This window comes from Fukomys damarensis, unplaced genomic scaffold (genome assembly GCF_012274545.1).
Source record: "Fukomys damarensis isolate Sample0158 unplaced genomic scaffold, DMR_v1.0_HiC HiC_scaffold_23, whole genome shotgun sequence".
Lineage (NCBI taxonomy): Eukaryota > Metazoa > Chordata > Mammalia > Rodentia > Bathyergidae > Fukomys > Fukomys damarensis.
The window spans coordinates 48,219,456-48,235,742 of record NW_022900935.1 but is presented as its reverse complement, the minus strand read 5'-3'; the positions used below and the strand labels follow the sequence as shown (position 1 = coordinate 48,235,742).

The 16,287-nt window shown below is 38.1% G+C and overlaps 2 protein-coding genes and 1 pseudogene across 2 annotated transcripts in view; 1 reads left to right on the top strand and 2 right to left on the bottom strand.

Annotated features, from left to right (window-relative positions):
• The window catches only part of Myl4 (myosin light chain 4), a 31,098-nt gene extending 21,590 nt beyond the window's left edge, over positions 1-9,508 (bottom strand). The window contains exon 1 of the mRNA XM_010637482.1: positions 9,436-9,508. The gene's annotated coding sequence lies outside the window, so the exon portion shown is untranslated. The remainder of the gene's footprint in view (positions 1-9,435) is intronic.
• On the bottom strand, positions 1,019-9,508 carry LOC104871538 (annotated as a pseudogene).
• Positions 9,509-9,779: 271 nt separating this feature from the next.
• Positions 9,780-16,287, top strand: part of Cdc27 (cell division cycle 27) — a 68,524-nt gene continuing 62,016 nt past the window's right edge. Inside the window, exon 1 of the mRNA XM_019209483.2 lies at positions 9,780-9,932. Within this exon, the coding sequence (XP_019065028.1) occupies positions 9,906-9,932 (27 nt within the window). The 5' untranslated portion in view covers positions 9,780-9,905. The remainder of the gene's footprint in view (positions 9,933-16,287) is intronic.

Sequence of the window (16,287 nt, the reverse complement as noted above, 5' to 3'; positions counted from 1 at the left end):
ATTCTCACTTCCCCCTTCATGTACTACCAGAGACTATCCACTGGAGTAACAGGTCTTATCCCTGGACCATCTCTGTAGCACTTAGAGCACCGAAGTTCTGCTGCTGGCTTTCTTCCTTATCTTCTATATCCACGTTTCATCCATTTGATGCGTCTTATTGAGCAACTGCAGTGTGCCAGTACTTTGACTAACGTGAGTAAGAGGCCATACCTGATCCCCACGAAGCTGATCAACTGGTGTGGAGACATATAAACACATAGTCTTAAAATGAGGACAAATACATTCACAAAGACTTTACAAGGGAGTACAAACAAACAAATGCATTTAGTTTTTCCTGAAAAAAATCTGTATCTCAACATCTCAATTTCTCTCCCAAATTGTTGGGACTTCTTATTTCAATTGATTCTTAGATATCTCTCATCGGAGACACTCTGAATTCAGCTCAGTTTTCCACCTATGTCTGTGGGGTCTGCAACCGTAGACTTCAATTGCAGATAGAAAAATATTTGGGAAAAACTTGCATCTGTACTGAACATACTGAATTTTTCCCTGTCATCAATCCCTAAACAATACAGTGTATCAACTATTTATACAGCCTTTACATTGTAATGTTATTATAAGTGATCTAAAGATGACTTAAAGTACAAGGGAAGATGTGCCTAGGTTATATGTAAATACTACACCATTTTAGAATAAAGGACTTAAGTATCCAGGGATTGGATTTTGGCTTCCACAGGGGATCTTGAGATCAATGCTTCAGACAATGAGGAATGACTATATATTTTAAAACCTAGCTCATCCTCTATGTTCCAAATCATATATTTGTAACACAAACAAACAACAAAATTTATTCAAAGCAATTATGGCATATACTCAAGACTGGAATATAATCAAGTCTTTGTTTATCCATTGCTCTGCAATTTATTTAGAGAAAAATGAAAGTCTCCCTAGAATCTAGCCCAAAAAAAGGAGAAACAAAAAAACCTACTATTTGGTGGGCATCCTCCCCAGACAAGATAGATATTTTTAAATCTAGCAGTGAGTTATATATGTCCTTTTGAAGAAAACAAGACAATAGCCAGTACAGTCATTCAATTTATTCTTTTGTTCCTAAGTCTGTATCACAGCAAGAAGCCTCCTAATTAAATTGAATGCCTTCTGGAGAAGAACAAGGAAAAATATTCTGGATAAGAATATTTCTCACCTTAGATTAGTAACTCTGGGCTATTTTAATTTTCCATCTTATTGTTCAGCTATCTACAATCCCAGAATAAGGAAAAATTGCATCAGTTTAGACTTCCTAGCAGCCTCTGTGCTGCATTCTCAGCCCTGAGCTTTCTCTCCAACTCACATAATCCTCAGATGCTAGCATAATCTCTAAAATTCTCTTCCCATGAGGTCACTCTTCAACTCAATCATCACCAGCCACTCCCTAGATCTATTTTATCAGGCCTAAAGTCAGAGGCCTGGAACTCAAAGTTTTTTAAATCCACTTCCCTCAACACCACATTTCTTTCTTTTTTTCTCTCTCTTTGTTGCTTTCTTTTGTAGCACCACCATTTTAAGCAAGCTTTACAGTCCCACTTCAGGAAGCAATTTGCTTACTTGAGGTCCTCTGACATTCTTGTTTCTTTCATTCCTTTGGCTTTAAACTAGCCCTCTTAGCCTTTGGCCACTTAGCACACCTCAACCAAGATGAATATTCTAATTAGCCAATATTTTAGATACTGTCTGGACTTTATTTTTTAAGCTTCTACACTTTATTTTCTTTTTTAAAATTCATACATTCGCCACAGATAAAGTCACTGCAGAATCTTTTTGCCAACACCAACGCTAGCCTTTTCAGTTCCCCTGACTTTCCTCATTCTGTTCTTGCATTCCTTCTGCTATTTCCTTGAGGTCCTTTTCTTCTCATACAGGTCTTATCTTCCAAGTCCAATTTTGAGCTCATTTTCATTTGCACAATCCAATGAATCATAAACGATGCCAAAGCCAATTATCTTGCACCTTCAAAATGGGTTCTTAGTCCAAATTCAGAAATGACAATGTGATCTTGTACATTTTGGCTATTTTTCCCCAAACTTCTGTTATAGGTACTTCCCCAAAATGAAGGACTTCAATGACGATTTGTTTCTTCTGAAGTAGTTGATGGGTCATGAACTTCCTGATCCAAATAGTCACTGTGTCATTCATGAGGGCAGCCAACTCATCAGGCAGCTGGGGAGGAAAAGTTCTCTTGATTAGGGGCAGCAAGGTAAATTTTTTGAAAAGTGCATTATGGAGGATGTATAATGCCTATGTTTCTTTTTCTTTTAAGGAGTATTTCTATTGATGAATTATTAATTTTAATTTTATGAATTGTATTATATTAAGCAATAAGTACTTAATAGGAAATAAAATATTAATAAATTAAAATATTAAATTTTTCATATATATGAGCGTTTACAATAAGCATCAACATTTTCAATATCAACTGTTTACCTGCTTACAAAAATCTAAAAACAACAGCAGAAATAAATTCTTGTGTGAACTACAATGAAAACAGAAATAAACTTGCCATTAAAAAAATCTTTACTTCAATCATCATCATACATAAGGAAGTTTTCACACATGAAAACAGCATGTTCCATACACAAGAATTGCTTACACTGATAGCACATGTGTTTTGTTTTCCTATCTTTTTTGGTAGGACATACTTGACATCTTACTGGTCTTCCTATTTTCTTAAGTGGTTCTTATGATGTTTCACCTGTCTGTTCACCGGTCTGCTCCAGAATTCTTTTGTGGGGTTCTCCGGGCAGATACATATTGTTCTTCCTCTGTTGTAATTAATCATTTATCAATTCCAGCTCCAATCCTCTAAGAACATTTCTCTGTGATATTTTGTGCTTTTTATTTTCTTTGTAAAGTATGAAACTATTTATGCCTGACATGTTTAGGACCAGTAAAACACAACCATAGGCCAACACTTTGTGTTTTGAGTGACATCATAGTTGCTACATATCTCAACAACATCTACTCTGCCTTTCATTTTGCTGTAAAACATGATCATTTCTGGCTTCATTTGTTTTAAGGATTCACTACCAATATTTTTTTTTTTTTTAAAGACAGGGTCTCGCTATGCAGCACAAGCTGACCTTGAATTCACAGGATCCTCCTGCCTCAGCCTCCCAAGTACTAGGATTACAGGCCTGCACCACCACAGCTGGCTTCATTACCACTTTTATCATTGTTGCCAGTATCAATACTACTTTGTTTTTCTTCACCATATAGGAGGCCAATGTTATGTCTTTCTGAATTCCAAAGATTATACTATACATTATTGTGAACTTGCAACATTTTTTTGGAGGAATCTTGATTTTGTTCTTGCAATAGGTCCTGTGCTCGTGAACTGGTGTTCATTAGCAAATGTGACATCCGTGGGTAGGCAATTAGTGAACCAACTGTCCAATGTGACATTTGGGTCACTTTTTTAAATAGGTGCAACAAGTCGATTTACAATGCCATATGGTTTATTGCTGCATAAATAAAGACCCTGTTGCTAAGTTCCAGGATAAATGTCTAAATTCAAGGAGTAAAATGTCTTTGCATCTAGCAAGGCATATATTTGGCATATATTACTGAAAGCTTCAACAACCACAAAATAATGTGAGTTATTCGTCAATTGTCATGTATTCAGACAGTGTATAAATTTCTTGACAGTTCAAAACAAAGCTTTCATAAAAATGAGTGAAGGGCCGGGGATTTAGCTCAGTGGTTCTGCTGCCTGCCTTGCAAGCACAAGGGCTGGAGTCTGATCCTCAGTACCACAAAAAAAAAAAAAAAAAAAAAAAAGAAGGAGGAGGAGGAGGAGGAAAAAAAATGAGTGACTAGCAGCCAAATTTTCAGATATTCTTCTTTCTTGTCAGGTCTTTTTGTCATCAAAAAGTAGGCACTTTTAAATGAAACCAAATCTCAACACATCTGTCACTTATCTATAAATCCTTTAGATTCTGATGATTAGAATGATGACATCCTGCTATAAAGTCTTTTAGTTCAGGTAGTAAGATGTCATGATAGATACATTTTTGAGTACTATTATTATTATTATTGGAGCATATAGAATGTTTTACTTGTATTTCATTATTAGTGTATTTCAAAACATCTTGTGGCATATCACCTGTTACAATTTCCAATCCATCCACTAGGTTTCATCCCTGACAACAACATAATAACATTTCTGACCTAGTTCTAACATTGGCTTGCTCAGGTACATGTGACCATTTTGTAGCATTTTGACTAGTCAAATATGATTGATGTTACTGTTTTCCTCCTCACCTGAATCAAGGTCTCCATTCTGTACTTCTCTGTCATATCTTGCTCCATCTCACTGTCACAACTTCTTTAGCTTACATGATCCAAATCATCAGTAGCTAAAACACCTGATGACTGACTTTCAACCTCTCCCAAAGATGTAAAAGTGGATTTTCATGTAACATTGTACAAGTATAATTGGGCCAATTCTACAAGAAAAATCAAAAGAAAAATTCTACTAAAGCAAATTATATATACACAAAAGTGTAACACGGCACATAACATGGGTGAAACTCACCTGTGGACACTTTGACACATGGGCATACACCTTGCTGTTTGTCGAACAAGCGGATGAACACAAAGGTTATTTCCTGTATTTCCCCAGAGCAGCTACTAAGATGCACAGACAGCTACTCTTATACTAAAATACATATTTTTATTAGAAAAGTAAGGTAGGGGTATCTGTTACCCACACCCATGATGCCCATTAAGGTCTTACATGCCAGACCAGTATGTTCCTTGGGTCCTGAAAGAACAAGTTAAAAAACTATCAGGTGTAGAACAGTAAGAAAGAAAATTAAGTGAAGTTATTCAATCATCAGATATTCCAAAAATACATATATGTTTATAATATTTTCATATATTTATAATATTTGTACAAGGCAGTGTACTAGGTGGTTGGTCAAGTACCTCCCTTTGTCGAGTTCGTAGTAAATCAAATTTTAAATATTATATATATATATATATACTATGAACACAAAATAAAGAGAATAATACAACAGAGAATAATAGAACTAATCACCTAGATAGGTGGGACAGGAAATAGTCTGAGAACATGATACTGAGGCTGAGGCTTGAGGAATGAATAGAGTTTAGTAGGAGAATTTAGTAAGGGGAAAATATTTTAGGACAAAAGAGCAATACGCATAGCTTAGGCTGCTATTAGTGAAATACCACAGAGTTGGTAGCTTGAAAAACAGAATTTGTTTTCTCACAGTTCTGAAAGCTAAATGTCCATGATTAAGTGGCCAGCAAATTGGTTTCTGGTAAGAGATCTCTGCCTGGTTTTTAGATGACAGCCTTCTCATTGTATCCTCACAAGACCTTTCCTTGATGGGAATGACAGAAAAGAGAGAGAGATTAAGCTTTCTGGTGCCTCTTATTAGAAGGACACTAATCCTATGAAATCAGAGCCTCATCTATTTGACCTCATTTAACCTTAATTACTTCCTCAAGTCTGTAAATTCCAAATACTGTACAGCAACTTTGGGGGTTAAGGCTTCCACATATGAATTTTGAGGGAATATACCTAGTCCAGAACATCAATCAATAAACAAATAATAATAACAGAATGAGTTTACTCTCGTTCCCCTCTTGTCTGTTGTTTCACTTTCCCAAGTTTCAGTTACCCATAGTTAACTAAGTCTGAAAACATTAAATGGAAAATTCCACAAATAAGCAATTCATAAGTTTTAAACTGTGTGCTATTCTGAGTGATGTGATGAAATGTGACACCATCCCTCTCAGGATCTGAATCACTCTTTTATCCAGTGTACCCACGCTGTATACGTTACCCACACTTGGCACTTAGTAGCCAACATGGTGATCAGATTTCTGTAGTAGCACAGTGCTGGAGTACAAAAAAGCCCTATTTCACTTAGCTCCAATGCATAAGAGTTGTGATCCTGATAACCAAGATATGCCAAAGAGAATAAAGTGCTCCTTTTAATTGAAAAAGTTGTATGTTGAGGTTGCTAACCTCTAACTAATAATATTCTCTGAAATTATGAAGGAAAATGAAACTTATTCTAATCTTCCTGTGGTACCTAAGATTGCAAAAGTTATAGGCATAGTACATAATAAGTGCTTAGGAAAGAAGGACAAGGCAAATCAGACATTTTGGCACATGCCTATAATCCCAGAATTTGAGAAAATTAATCAGGAGGATCTCAAATTTGAGGCCAGCCTGGGCTAAATGGCAAATATGAGGCTAGTCTGGACTACAGAGTGAGACCCTATTTAAAAAAAAAAAAAGAAAGAGGCATTTGTGTGTGTATCTGCAGGGGAAAACATAGTTAATATAGGGGTTCATAATATCCATGATTTTAGGTATCCATTGGGGGTCTTGGAATGTACCCCCCAAGAGGTAAGGGCAGATGGATATATACTATTCATTCATTAAACAAATAATAATGAATGCCGAATAAGTAGCAGATGTGTATGGGTGTGAGTATAGCAATGAACAAAGCGCACAGGGATTCTGCCTTCATGGTGCTTACAGGTGAGATAAGAAGTGGACAGTTAAATGATCACAGTAAAGGGTAATGACAATTATGACCTGTCTGGTCCCACTGTGGCAAAAGCAGAGCTAGCCAGCCTGTTCCACTGGGTCAGAAAAGGCCTAGAATAAACAACCTATTTGGAAGATAATCATAGACAGCCAGGTGAAGAGTGGAATTAAAGAGTATTCTGGTCAGAGAGAACAGTACGTGCAAAAGTCTCTGGGGCAAGAGACTTGGGTCAAAAAGTTTCACATAGGCAGAAGGTAAGAGTATAAAGAGATGGGGGAGACAGAGAGGAACAAGAAGACAAGAAGCAGACCTGGGAGGACTTTGTAAAAGGAGTTAAAGAGTTTGGACTGTACCCCTGAGAATGATACGAATCTCTGAGTTGGGGGAGAGGTTGGATAGAAAGGAAGCTCTGACATGAGCAGACTTACCATATTTCTGGAAGTAGGAAAGACTAGAAGCAAGAAACATGAAGGTATAGTTAGAGGTGAAATGGGTAGGTTTTTGAGACCATATTTTGGGGCGGTAGAGAATCAAATATACCACTTTAAGATGGGATGCTCTGGTATGTTAATTATTTTTGGTTAATGACGCCTTAAAAACAGTAAGAAGGCTATCCTGACTTTTTTTTTCTTTCTTTCCTTCCTTCCCTTCCCTCTTTTTCTTTCTTTCCTTTCCCTTCCTTCCTTCCCTTTCTTTCTTTCTTTCTTGAGATGCCAAGGAGAAAACGCAGGCCCTCCTATGTTAGCCAAGTCCTCTACCACTGAGGTATATCCCCAGCCCCTGACCTTTTTCCCCCAAACCAGGAGATAAAACTCCCACATAAAAGATACCCTCCCTATGCCAGATGAAAGACATTCACCAAAGATGAGGGTCAAGACCGAGAGAAATCTGTGCAAACCTTGCAGAATGAACCCTTGTCCAGTCACTTTTCTACAATTAACTGCCCTCGTGTACTCCTTTTGTCTTCGTGTTTTTACAATTTACTATTCTTTGGACTATAATCGTTGGTGTCTGTTTCTTTGGGTCTTTATTTTTCTTGTGAAGTGTTCCATGTACATGCAAAAATTGCTAAACAAAACTTGTAGATTTTTTTCCAGGAAATCTATCTTATGTCAGTATAATTCTCAAGTCCAGTTAAAAACCCTAAGAGGGTAGAAGAGCCCTACAGGGTTAAAGAAAAAGAGTGGTTTCTGGTTTAGGCAATGGAAAAGTCTTAAACTGGAATGAGATGTATTTCAAGCATGGAGTTTCACTGTGAACATAGTGAACAAAATGCTTTTGAGGTATCCAAAGATAGCTAGTTTTTGTTTTTGTTTTTGTTTTCAATACTGGAGATACCTACAGCCTCTCCACTGAGCTATTTCCCCAGCCCTTTTTAATTTTTGAGACAGGGTCTCCCTAGGTCTTAAATTGCTCAGGCTGGCCTCAAAGTTGTGATCCTGTCTCTATCTCCCAGAATGCTGGGATTACAGATGTGTGGTTGTCTACTGAGTCTTTGGGCTTTGGCTAGGGCATCTGAGGAACTTCATTTTCAATTTCATTTAACTAATTAAACTCTATAAATAGCTAGTGGCTACTGTACAGGTCACCACAGAAATCTATTCCAATATGAATTCAACCAGCATAATTCTACTAATGGAACAGGGCACATGGCAATCAAAAACCACTTTAGCACTTGCCCTTCATGAGGTGACCACTCCATAAGCAGTGTCTAAGGGAGTGACCTACTCTAACTTCATCTATGTTCAATGTGGGAACCAGATATTTTCAGACAATGACATCTATCATGAGTCTCACATTTATTTAACTTAAAGACCTAACATTCAAAAACTTTTCATCTGTTGAAAAAAATCACAATTTCAGTAATTCCCCAATTCACCATTTTGGGGTCTGGGGAAGCAAAATAGAAATTTGACAAAGCCTAGTAGTAGTACGGTAGAACCAGCCACATCTGCTAATGCACCTAATTCTCTCAATCATTTCAGAATAAGCAAAAAGAAGCTCAGAGAGGTTGAAATTTACTAACAACCTATAACTAGCTAGCACCAGAGATTAAAAATGCAACATCAGGCCACTGGGTATCCAACACTACATTCTTTCCAATACATCAGATGGCTTAGCTGGGCATGTTGGTACCAGCACTCAGGAGGCTGAGGCAGGAGGGTCACTGTGAGTTCAAGGCCAGTCTGGGCTATGTGATAAATTCAAGACCAGCCTGAACTACAAAATGAGACACTGTGTCAAAGGAAAAAAAAAAAAAAAAAAAAAAAAGGACTAAATTTCTGTAGAAGAATGGCAAATTTAAACTCAGAAAAGAATGAAAGGAAGGAGCAGCAAGAGAAGTAGCTTAGTGAGAAGGCCCTAGGTCCAAACAGGTCCTCTTTGAAACAAAAAATCAAAATTTCTAGCTGCCTTTGAGCCTTTCCATCATTTGGTCACTTAAGTAACTATTTCCAGTTAATGTCTTCACTCTTTACCAGACTGATCTCTTCTGTCTTCATTTATACTATCATATAATTCTACCTGAAAGTTCCAGTTAAATCTTTTCCCTTACTCGTTTTAACCTCGATTTTCTCCCTCCTCTGAATTTTGTTTGTTTTACCTCCTCTGAGTTTTTACACTTATAATGGGCACCACATAATGTAGCAACCTTTGTTGTATTGCTTTTCCCTTAAACCATAGTCTCTTTGAGGACGAGGCATCCTCTATGCTTGCGGGGGTGGCAAGCCTCCCAAATTTACCCCGATTTTCTAAGGAGCTTTACTTTGGAATTGATGAGTAATCTATACTCAAAAGGGTAACATTTCTTGGTTAATTAAAATCGGCCTCAACCGCAGTATCTTCCATTTACCTCAATCTACAGTGCACCAATTAATCCAGAACGGTGGAGCAACAAATACAGAGACCGGTTCCGCCACGCCACGCCCAGCGTGTTGGCTGCCGATTGGGCGTGGCCCAATTTAGAGAGGCCGGGTGATTGGGGTGGAGTGCGTGGGTAAAGGCGTGGCTGAGAAGAACCTACGAGTAGAGTGAAATTCGGTAATTTCCGGTAACTCTCGACAACTTCCGGCAACGGTCTTTGCTCGGCCGATTCACTTCGGGCATTTCCGGTATCTTTCGGTACTTTCCGTCAGCCTCCCTCGTGGATCTCCATTCTTCGGATATTTCCGTGTTCCGCTCGGAAGTACTCGGTAGTCGTTCGGTCTCCCCCTTCCCCCGGTAACGGTCGCTGGTGAGTTTAAATGAGCCGGGGCTGGCGGGGCCGGAGCCGCTACGGGGGAGTGCCTGAGGCACTGCAGAAAGTGGGCCTGACCCTGAAGGATGACGGTGCTGCAGGAACCCGTCCAGGTAATGATAACCCCTTTCTCTTGAGGCTTGGCTCTCAGCCATTCGGGAAGCAGCGTTCGGCCACTTCGCGGCCTGGTGCGGCCTAGGCCCGGCTCCTTCTCCCGCCTCCCCTACAGCCGATCCTGCCTGACTTTGGTCAGCCCAGACGCCTAGCCTGCAACCGAAACCGCTCTACCTTGGTTCTACGTTACTCCTGCCCAGTGGTGCTGGCGGTAATACCCCATTTTCGGTCTGAGCCCACGTCCGGCCAGCCCCTCCTGTTAGTCTTAAGGCCTGGCCTGGCAGAAGGCGAGAGATGAGGGCCCAAAAAGGCACCCGGGAGCTCTGTTCTTTAAAGGATGGTTAAGAAGCACCTTTAAACACAGCTGGTACGATCTGCATAGTAGTAGTGGGACAAGTTTGCGGCCGTAGGATTTTTGCTGTTGTTGTTTTGTTTTATGTGAGAGGATGCAGGGAGGTGAGATCGGTATTTTTAATCTCATTTCTAGCTTGGTAACAGACTTATTAGCCCACGTTACCTTTCTTACTCTGGATTTCCGGCTGGACAGTGATGATCTGAGAACTCCAAGGCTTGGTGATGAGGTGCAAGCACCGTACAAGGGGGAGGAGTGGAAAGGGCAAATCTGGTTTTTTTCATTACCTGTGACAGGGATCGGAAGCATTTTATTGTGCTTGTTTATAAGGTGTTTAGGAAACGAAAGACTGTGGTTTTTCCATCCATTTCACTGCCCTTACCTCACCAAGATATACTTTGACGCACAGTGCTCTGTTGTCAGGGAACAAATCCTATTGGATTTTAAGTGCGTGGTGCAGTGCCAAGTCATTTTGCCCCCTGCTGTCTGAAGAAACTGTATCTTTTGTCCCAGGTATAAGAGACTTTCCTCCCATCATATGATTTTTTGGCTTGATCAGAATAGTTGACCTCTGTCGACTGCTTTCATTTAAGTCATGGACTTCAACTTGAACTTAAACGGCTAACGAATTTTAAAAATTTCTTCACATTGCTCTTGATAAACCTGTGATATCAAATAGAAAACATTTGAATGCGTCATTATTTCCTTAAGTTTTCTTCACAGTATGAAATATTCATTTCTGCTAGTTTGGCTCATTTCCAGCTCTTTACATATAGCAGATAGAGATTAGTGTTAATTCCTAAGGGAAAATTACGTGTTTGTAAATTATGTTTGTTCTTCCAATACTGTTTCTTTCTCTTCAAATTTCTCTTCCTGGTTACAGGGCCTCTTTTAAGGTTTTGTTTGTCTGAGGCTTAACATGAAATTAAGTGAATAAGCAGACTACTCGAGTTATTTAATTTGGTTCGTGTTCTTGTAATTTTGTCTTAATGAGGCTTTTGTCTTTATGGACCCAAAAGGCTTCGAAAGTATGGAAGTAGAGTAGTAGCACTGACAGCATATAATGACTATTTAATAGTTATTTCAACTTGCATGAAAAAAAAATAGAAATATGTAACCTCTTTTAGGTAATACCCATCAGGTACCCCCCCGCTTTTGGACCAGGGATCGAACTTGGGTCCCTGAGCTTGTGAGGCAGGCAGGCAGTGGAACCACTGAGCTACATCCCTGACCCCCCCCCTTTTTAAACTAGCCTTACCTTTAATACACTTGAATAATTTTAAGACTTAAAAGCCAAATTTGTCCTTTTTCTCTCCCATACTAGCTTTATCCAGTAGATTTTGGGATGTGGTAAGAAGTTTAGGCTATGACTAGGTGAAAATGTTGGCTGTAGTTTATAGAGTAAAAGGAAGCGCAGATTATAAGGGATCCGGAAAAGTGGAGGAACAAGCAACTTTGACTACAGTTACAAAAGGTAAACTGATCAGGGATAATGTTGAAAATGGAAAAAAATTAGTAAGGAAGAGAATAAAAATAGGACAAATAAATAAGATAGTCTTAAAAATGACAATCCAGATATTTGAAAAGGACTGAAGAAGCTAAGTTGGAAAATTCGTTACTTTTTTTGGAATGTCTGATTGTTCGAGGTATTACTAGGCAGAGTAAAAAGTTGACAGAAAAGTGAGCAACTGCTTGTTTCCTGTTTTTTTCTTTTTTTAGAGTATTAGCATGAACTAGGGCAATATATACCTATATAAGTCTCTTCCCAAGTTATCTCTCATAGAAAAGTATTGCTTTATATTTGGGTCTTTTTTAAAAAGTCTCTAATATTATGAGACAAAATTCTGTTATTTATTTATTTTATGATAACAGGGCCTTCACACTCCAAATTTTTATTTTGAGACAAGTTCTTGTAAAATTGCCCAGGCTGAGCTCAAATGGAATCCTCCTACCTCAGACTTCCTGAGTGCTGTGATTCCAGGTATGCTCAGCTAGTTATTTTTCTTTTAATGTTAACTGGAGAAACTACAATGGCCCAGATGACTTCAATCAGTGCTAATTTGGATGTTTATAAAAGTCACCTGATGACTTTTTTTTAAAGCGACAGACTTTCATATATATATTTATATCTATATACCCAATATTGTGGGGGAGGGGGTAAGACTTCACAGAAGTGTGTGATGAAGTTGTAAGCAAGCCTTTTGTTTTGTTTTTTTTTTTGTTGTTGTTTTGAGACAGGGTCTCACTATGTAGTTGAGACTGCCCTGGTACTATGTAGCCCAGGCTGGTCTCGAACTCACAGCAATTCTCCTGCCTCAGCCTCCCAAGTGCTAGGATTACAGGCGTGTACCACCATGCCCGGCGCTGTAAGCAAGCCTTTTGAAAAGTCAATTCAATTAGCAATTTAGTAATTGACTACTATATGTTCAATATAGTTTTAGATCTCATTAGATAATGAAGTACTTTTGACTTGGAAGAATATTTCTACATCTAACCATGTAAAGAGTACCATATTTTGGCTACTGTATGGAAAATATAACAGAAGAGGCAAGAATGAATGTGGTTGCCTTGGAGATGTAGGTAATCTAAAGTAAGGTAAAAGTAGAGCATGAAAAATGTAGATGAATTGAAGAAATGCTTTTGAGGTCAAAGTTTAAGAAATATTTGGGAGAGGGCTGGAAATTTAGCCCAGTCCAGGATTTCCGCCACCTGCCTCGAAAGCGCAAGGACCTGAGTTTGTTACCCGGTACCAACAAATATATTTATATATTTGAGAGATAGAACCAAAAAGATATGGAAATTGATTTGATGGTGGAGTATCAAAAATGATTGCTTAAGCCAGGCATGGTGGCGCATGCCTGTAATCCCAGCACTCGGGAGGCTGAGGCAGGAGGATTGCAGTGAGTTTGAGACCAGGCTGGGCTACATAGCAATATAGAGATGGAACTCCTAATCTTGTGCCCATTTTAATATTACTGGGAAGGTAAGAATGCTTGTAATAGATGATATTACAAGTCAATATAAATTTGCCCAGATAATGAATTCAGAAAAGAAAAAGAATCCTACAGGCGAGAAAAATAGGAAAGGCCTCCTGAAGGAGAACTTTAAGTCTAAGAGTTCAAACTGATAGAGTAAAAATGTTCTAGGCATAAACAAAATCCAAAGATGAGAATGTTGTTTCAGGAGGAGCGAACACTTAAATACTGTAAACTTGGCTAGACTGGTAGTTGAGAACAGGAAGAGGAAGGGTTTACAATTAGGTATAGTCAGGTTACAGGGAACTTAACATCCAAGCTGAGAAGTTTAGATTTAAATGTATTGAGAATGAATAGCCATTATATGAACAAAGAGTTTGGGGACAGAAAAATTATGTAGTGAAAACAGTGCTTTGGGAATATTAATCTGGCTCAACTTGCAAAGAAGAAAAAAACAAGAGTGAGAGAGGTAAATTAACTAGTAGGAATAAATAGACTACTGGTAGAATAACCCAGGTTTGTGGTAATGTAGATTAGGGTTTTTTTTAAATTTCAGCTCTCTTGACATTTTGGGTAAACTAATACTTTTTTGTGGGTGAGATATGTACATTGAGGTAAGTTGCTATACCCCTAGCTTTTACCCATTGGATGCCCCCTTCATTCTTTTTGTTTGTTTGAGACAGGGTATTAGTATGTAATTCATGCTGGCCTTGAACTCACTATGTAGCCCAGAATGGCCTCAAACTCATGATCCTCCTGCCTCAGCCTCCTGAATGTTGGGTGCCTCCCACACACACTTTTTTTTTTTTTTTTTTTTTTTTTTGTACTGGGGAGGTACAGTGCCCCTGAGCTAAATCCCCAGCCCTCTCCCTTCATTTTTGACAATCAAAAATTCCTCCCTGAAATTGCTAAATGCGGGGTGGGGGGGTGGCGGGGTGGCGCAAATTTCCCAGATTGAAAACCAGTGCCAAAGGCCTAAATGAAATTAGAATTCTAAAAATTAGAATAATTTAATTATACAGTGTATAATATGGTGTTTTGGGGGATTTGGCTTGTTGGAAAACCAACATTTTCCTTGTACCTTCCTAAATTATCTGAAATTTCTATTCATTGCTTTTATGATCTTTAAAAAGGCTGCTTTTGGCGGGGGCAGGGAACAGAAACAAAACAACTTGTAGTAGTTACTTTTAAGTCAGAGTACAACTTACAGTTTTGTTTACATTTAAAATAATATTTCAAGTTTAAAATAGCTAGTAAGGGGCCAGGGATTTAGTTCATTGGTGCTGCCACCTGCCTCACAAGCACAAAGACCCAAGTTCAATCCATGGTACCAATCAATCAATCAATCAAATAAAATAAAAATAGCAAGTAAGACATTTTGCAACTTTATACTGATTATTTATCTTTTAAATTAGTGCAACCAGTGACTATGACATTTATCAGGGGAATTTTTTCCTTAAACATTTTGTTGGGAAGAGAAAAAAGGAATGTTACTCTTTTGGCTGTGTGACTTTTTAACAGCATTTTATCCACCTGGCTTTAATTTGTAGAACTCTAGAGATGATGCACTGAGTACTATACTTTTTTTCGGTAACTGTACTAGGAATCAAAGCCAGGGTTTCTCACATGTGAGGCAAGTACTTTACCATTGAGCCATACCCCTAGATCTTTTTAAAATTTTTTATTTTGAGGCAGGATCTCACTAAATTTCCCAGGCTAGCTTCGAACTTGCAATTCTCCTGCCTCAGTCTCCTGAATAGGTGAAATTAAAGGCATATACTGCTATGCCCAGGTTAAATGCTATTCTTTCAGGAAGAGATCCACACCATTAGTTAGGCAGAGGTAGATGAATACCCAGAGAAGTGATTTTGGCTCTGTTCATCAGCCAATAACTTGTATTGCTTTAGAAAGCTATTGGCCACCCCACACCCCACAAAATACACCATCACTCAGGAGTTTAGAAGTAACTGAACAGAGCAGGAATGGAGGCTATATGTGGAGTTCTCTGAATGGCAGGTTTAACTTCTGGGAGTTGGTCAACTTCCCTATCTCTGATGTCCTCAGGAATTGGTTAGAAAAAAAGAATGAGGTTGTCCTGAGCAAAGCTTGATTTTAAATCAGAAGAGGATGAGACTTTTGTATGCGATACTTTTTTTCTCTTTCATTTCTTTAAAAAGACAAAATATAAAATAAATCAATGTTCTAAGACTTTATGGCCTTAGTAGATAACATGTTAAATTTTCCTGGTGATCCATAGTAGAACTAAGGTGGCTAGTGAGTCCCTTGGGTCATTTATGGCTCATGGGTTACAGAATAAGCAATTTTAGCAGATTTGCTAGCGAAATGTTATAACAGAAAGTATAAATCAGACACAGTCTCCCTCTGTACTTCAGGCTATCCTTGAACTCACTGTGTAGCCCAGGCTGGCCTCAAATTCACAGCAATCCTGCTTCAGCCTCCTGAGTGCTGCAATTACAGGCATGCACCACCACACCCAGTTAAAACATTCTGATACAATGTCTAGAACCTCATAGGCTAGAGCAATTAATGTTCATGAAATGCAGGGCAACATAAATGCTAAGTTTTGAAGAAAGGATGACTGAACTCTCAGAAGACAAAATACAAAGAACAGATCAAAGAGAGGCAGCAATAGTGTAAACAAAAACTGAAGAATAAAAATACACTGGATTTGTGAGGGCTTATGGAAGATTTTTCTGGTTCTAGACAATAGGCAATGAGATATATTTTAAAATATATTTATACGTAATATATATAAATATATAATCCATAATATATATATATATTTATAAAAATACACTGGATTTGTGAGGGCTTATGGAAGATTTTTCTGGTTCTAGACAATAGGCAATGAGATATATTTTAAAATATATTTATACGTAATATATATAAATATATAATCCATAATATATATATATTTTTTAAATTTTTCTGTAAAGCAGTTTTTTTTCTTTCTTTTTATTGAGGTTATTGGTACAATCTAGGTATACAATACAATTACATTCATCA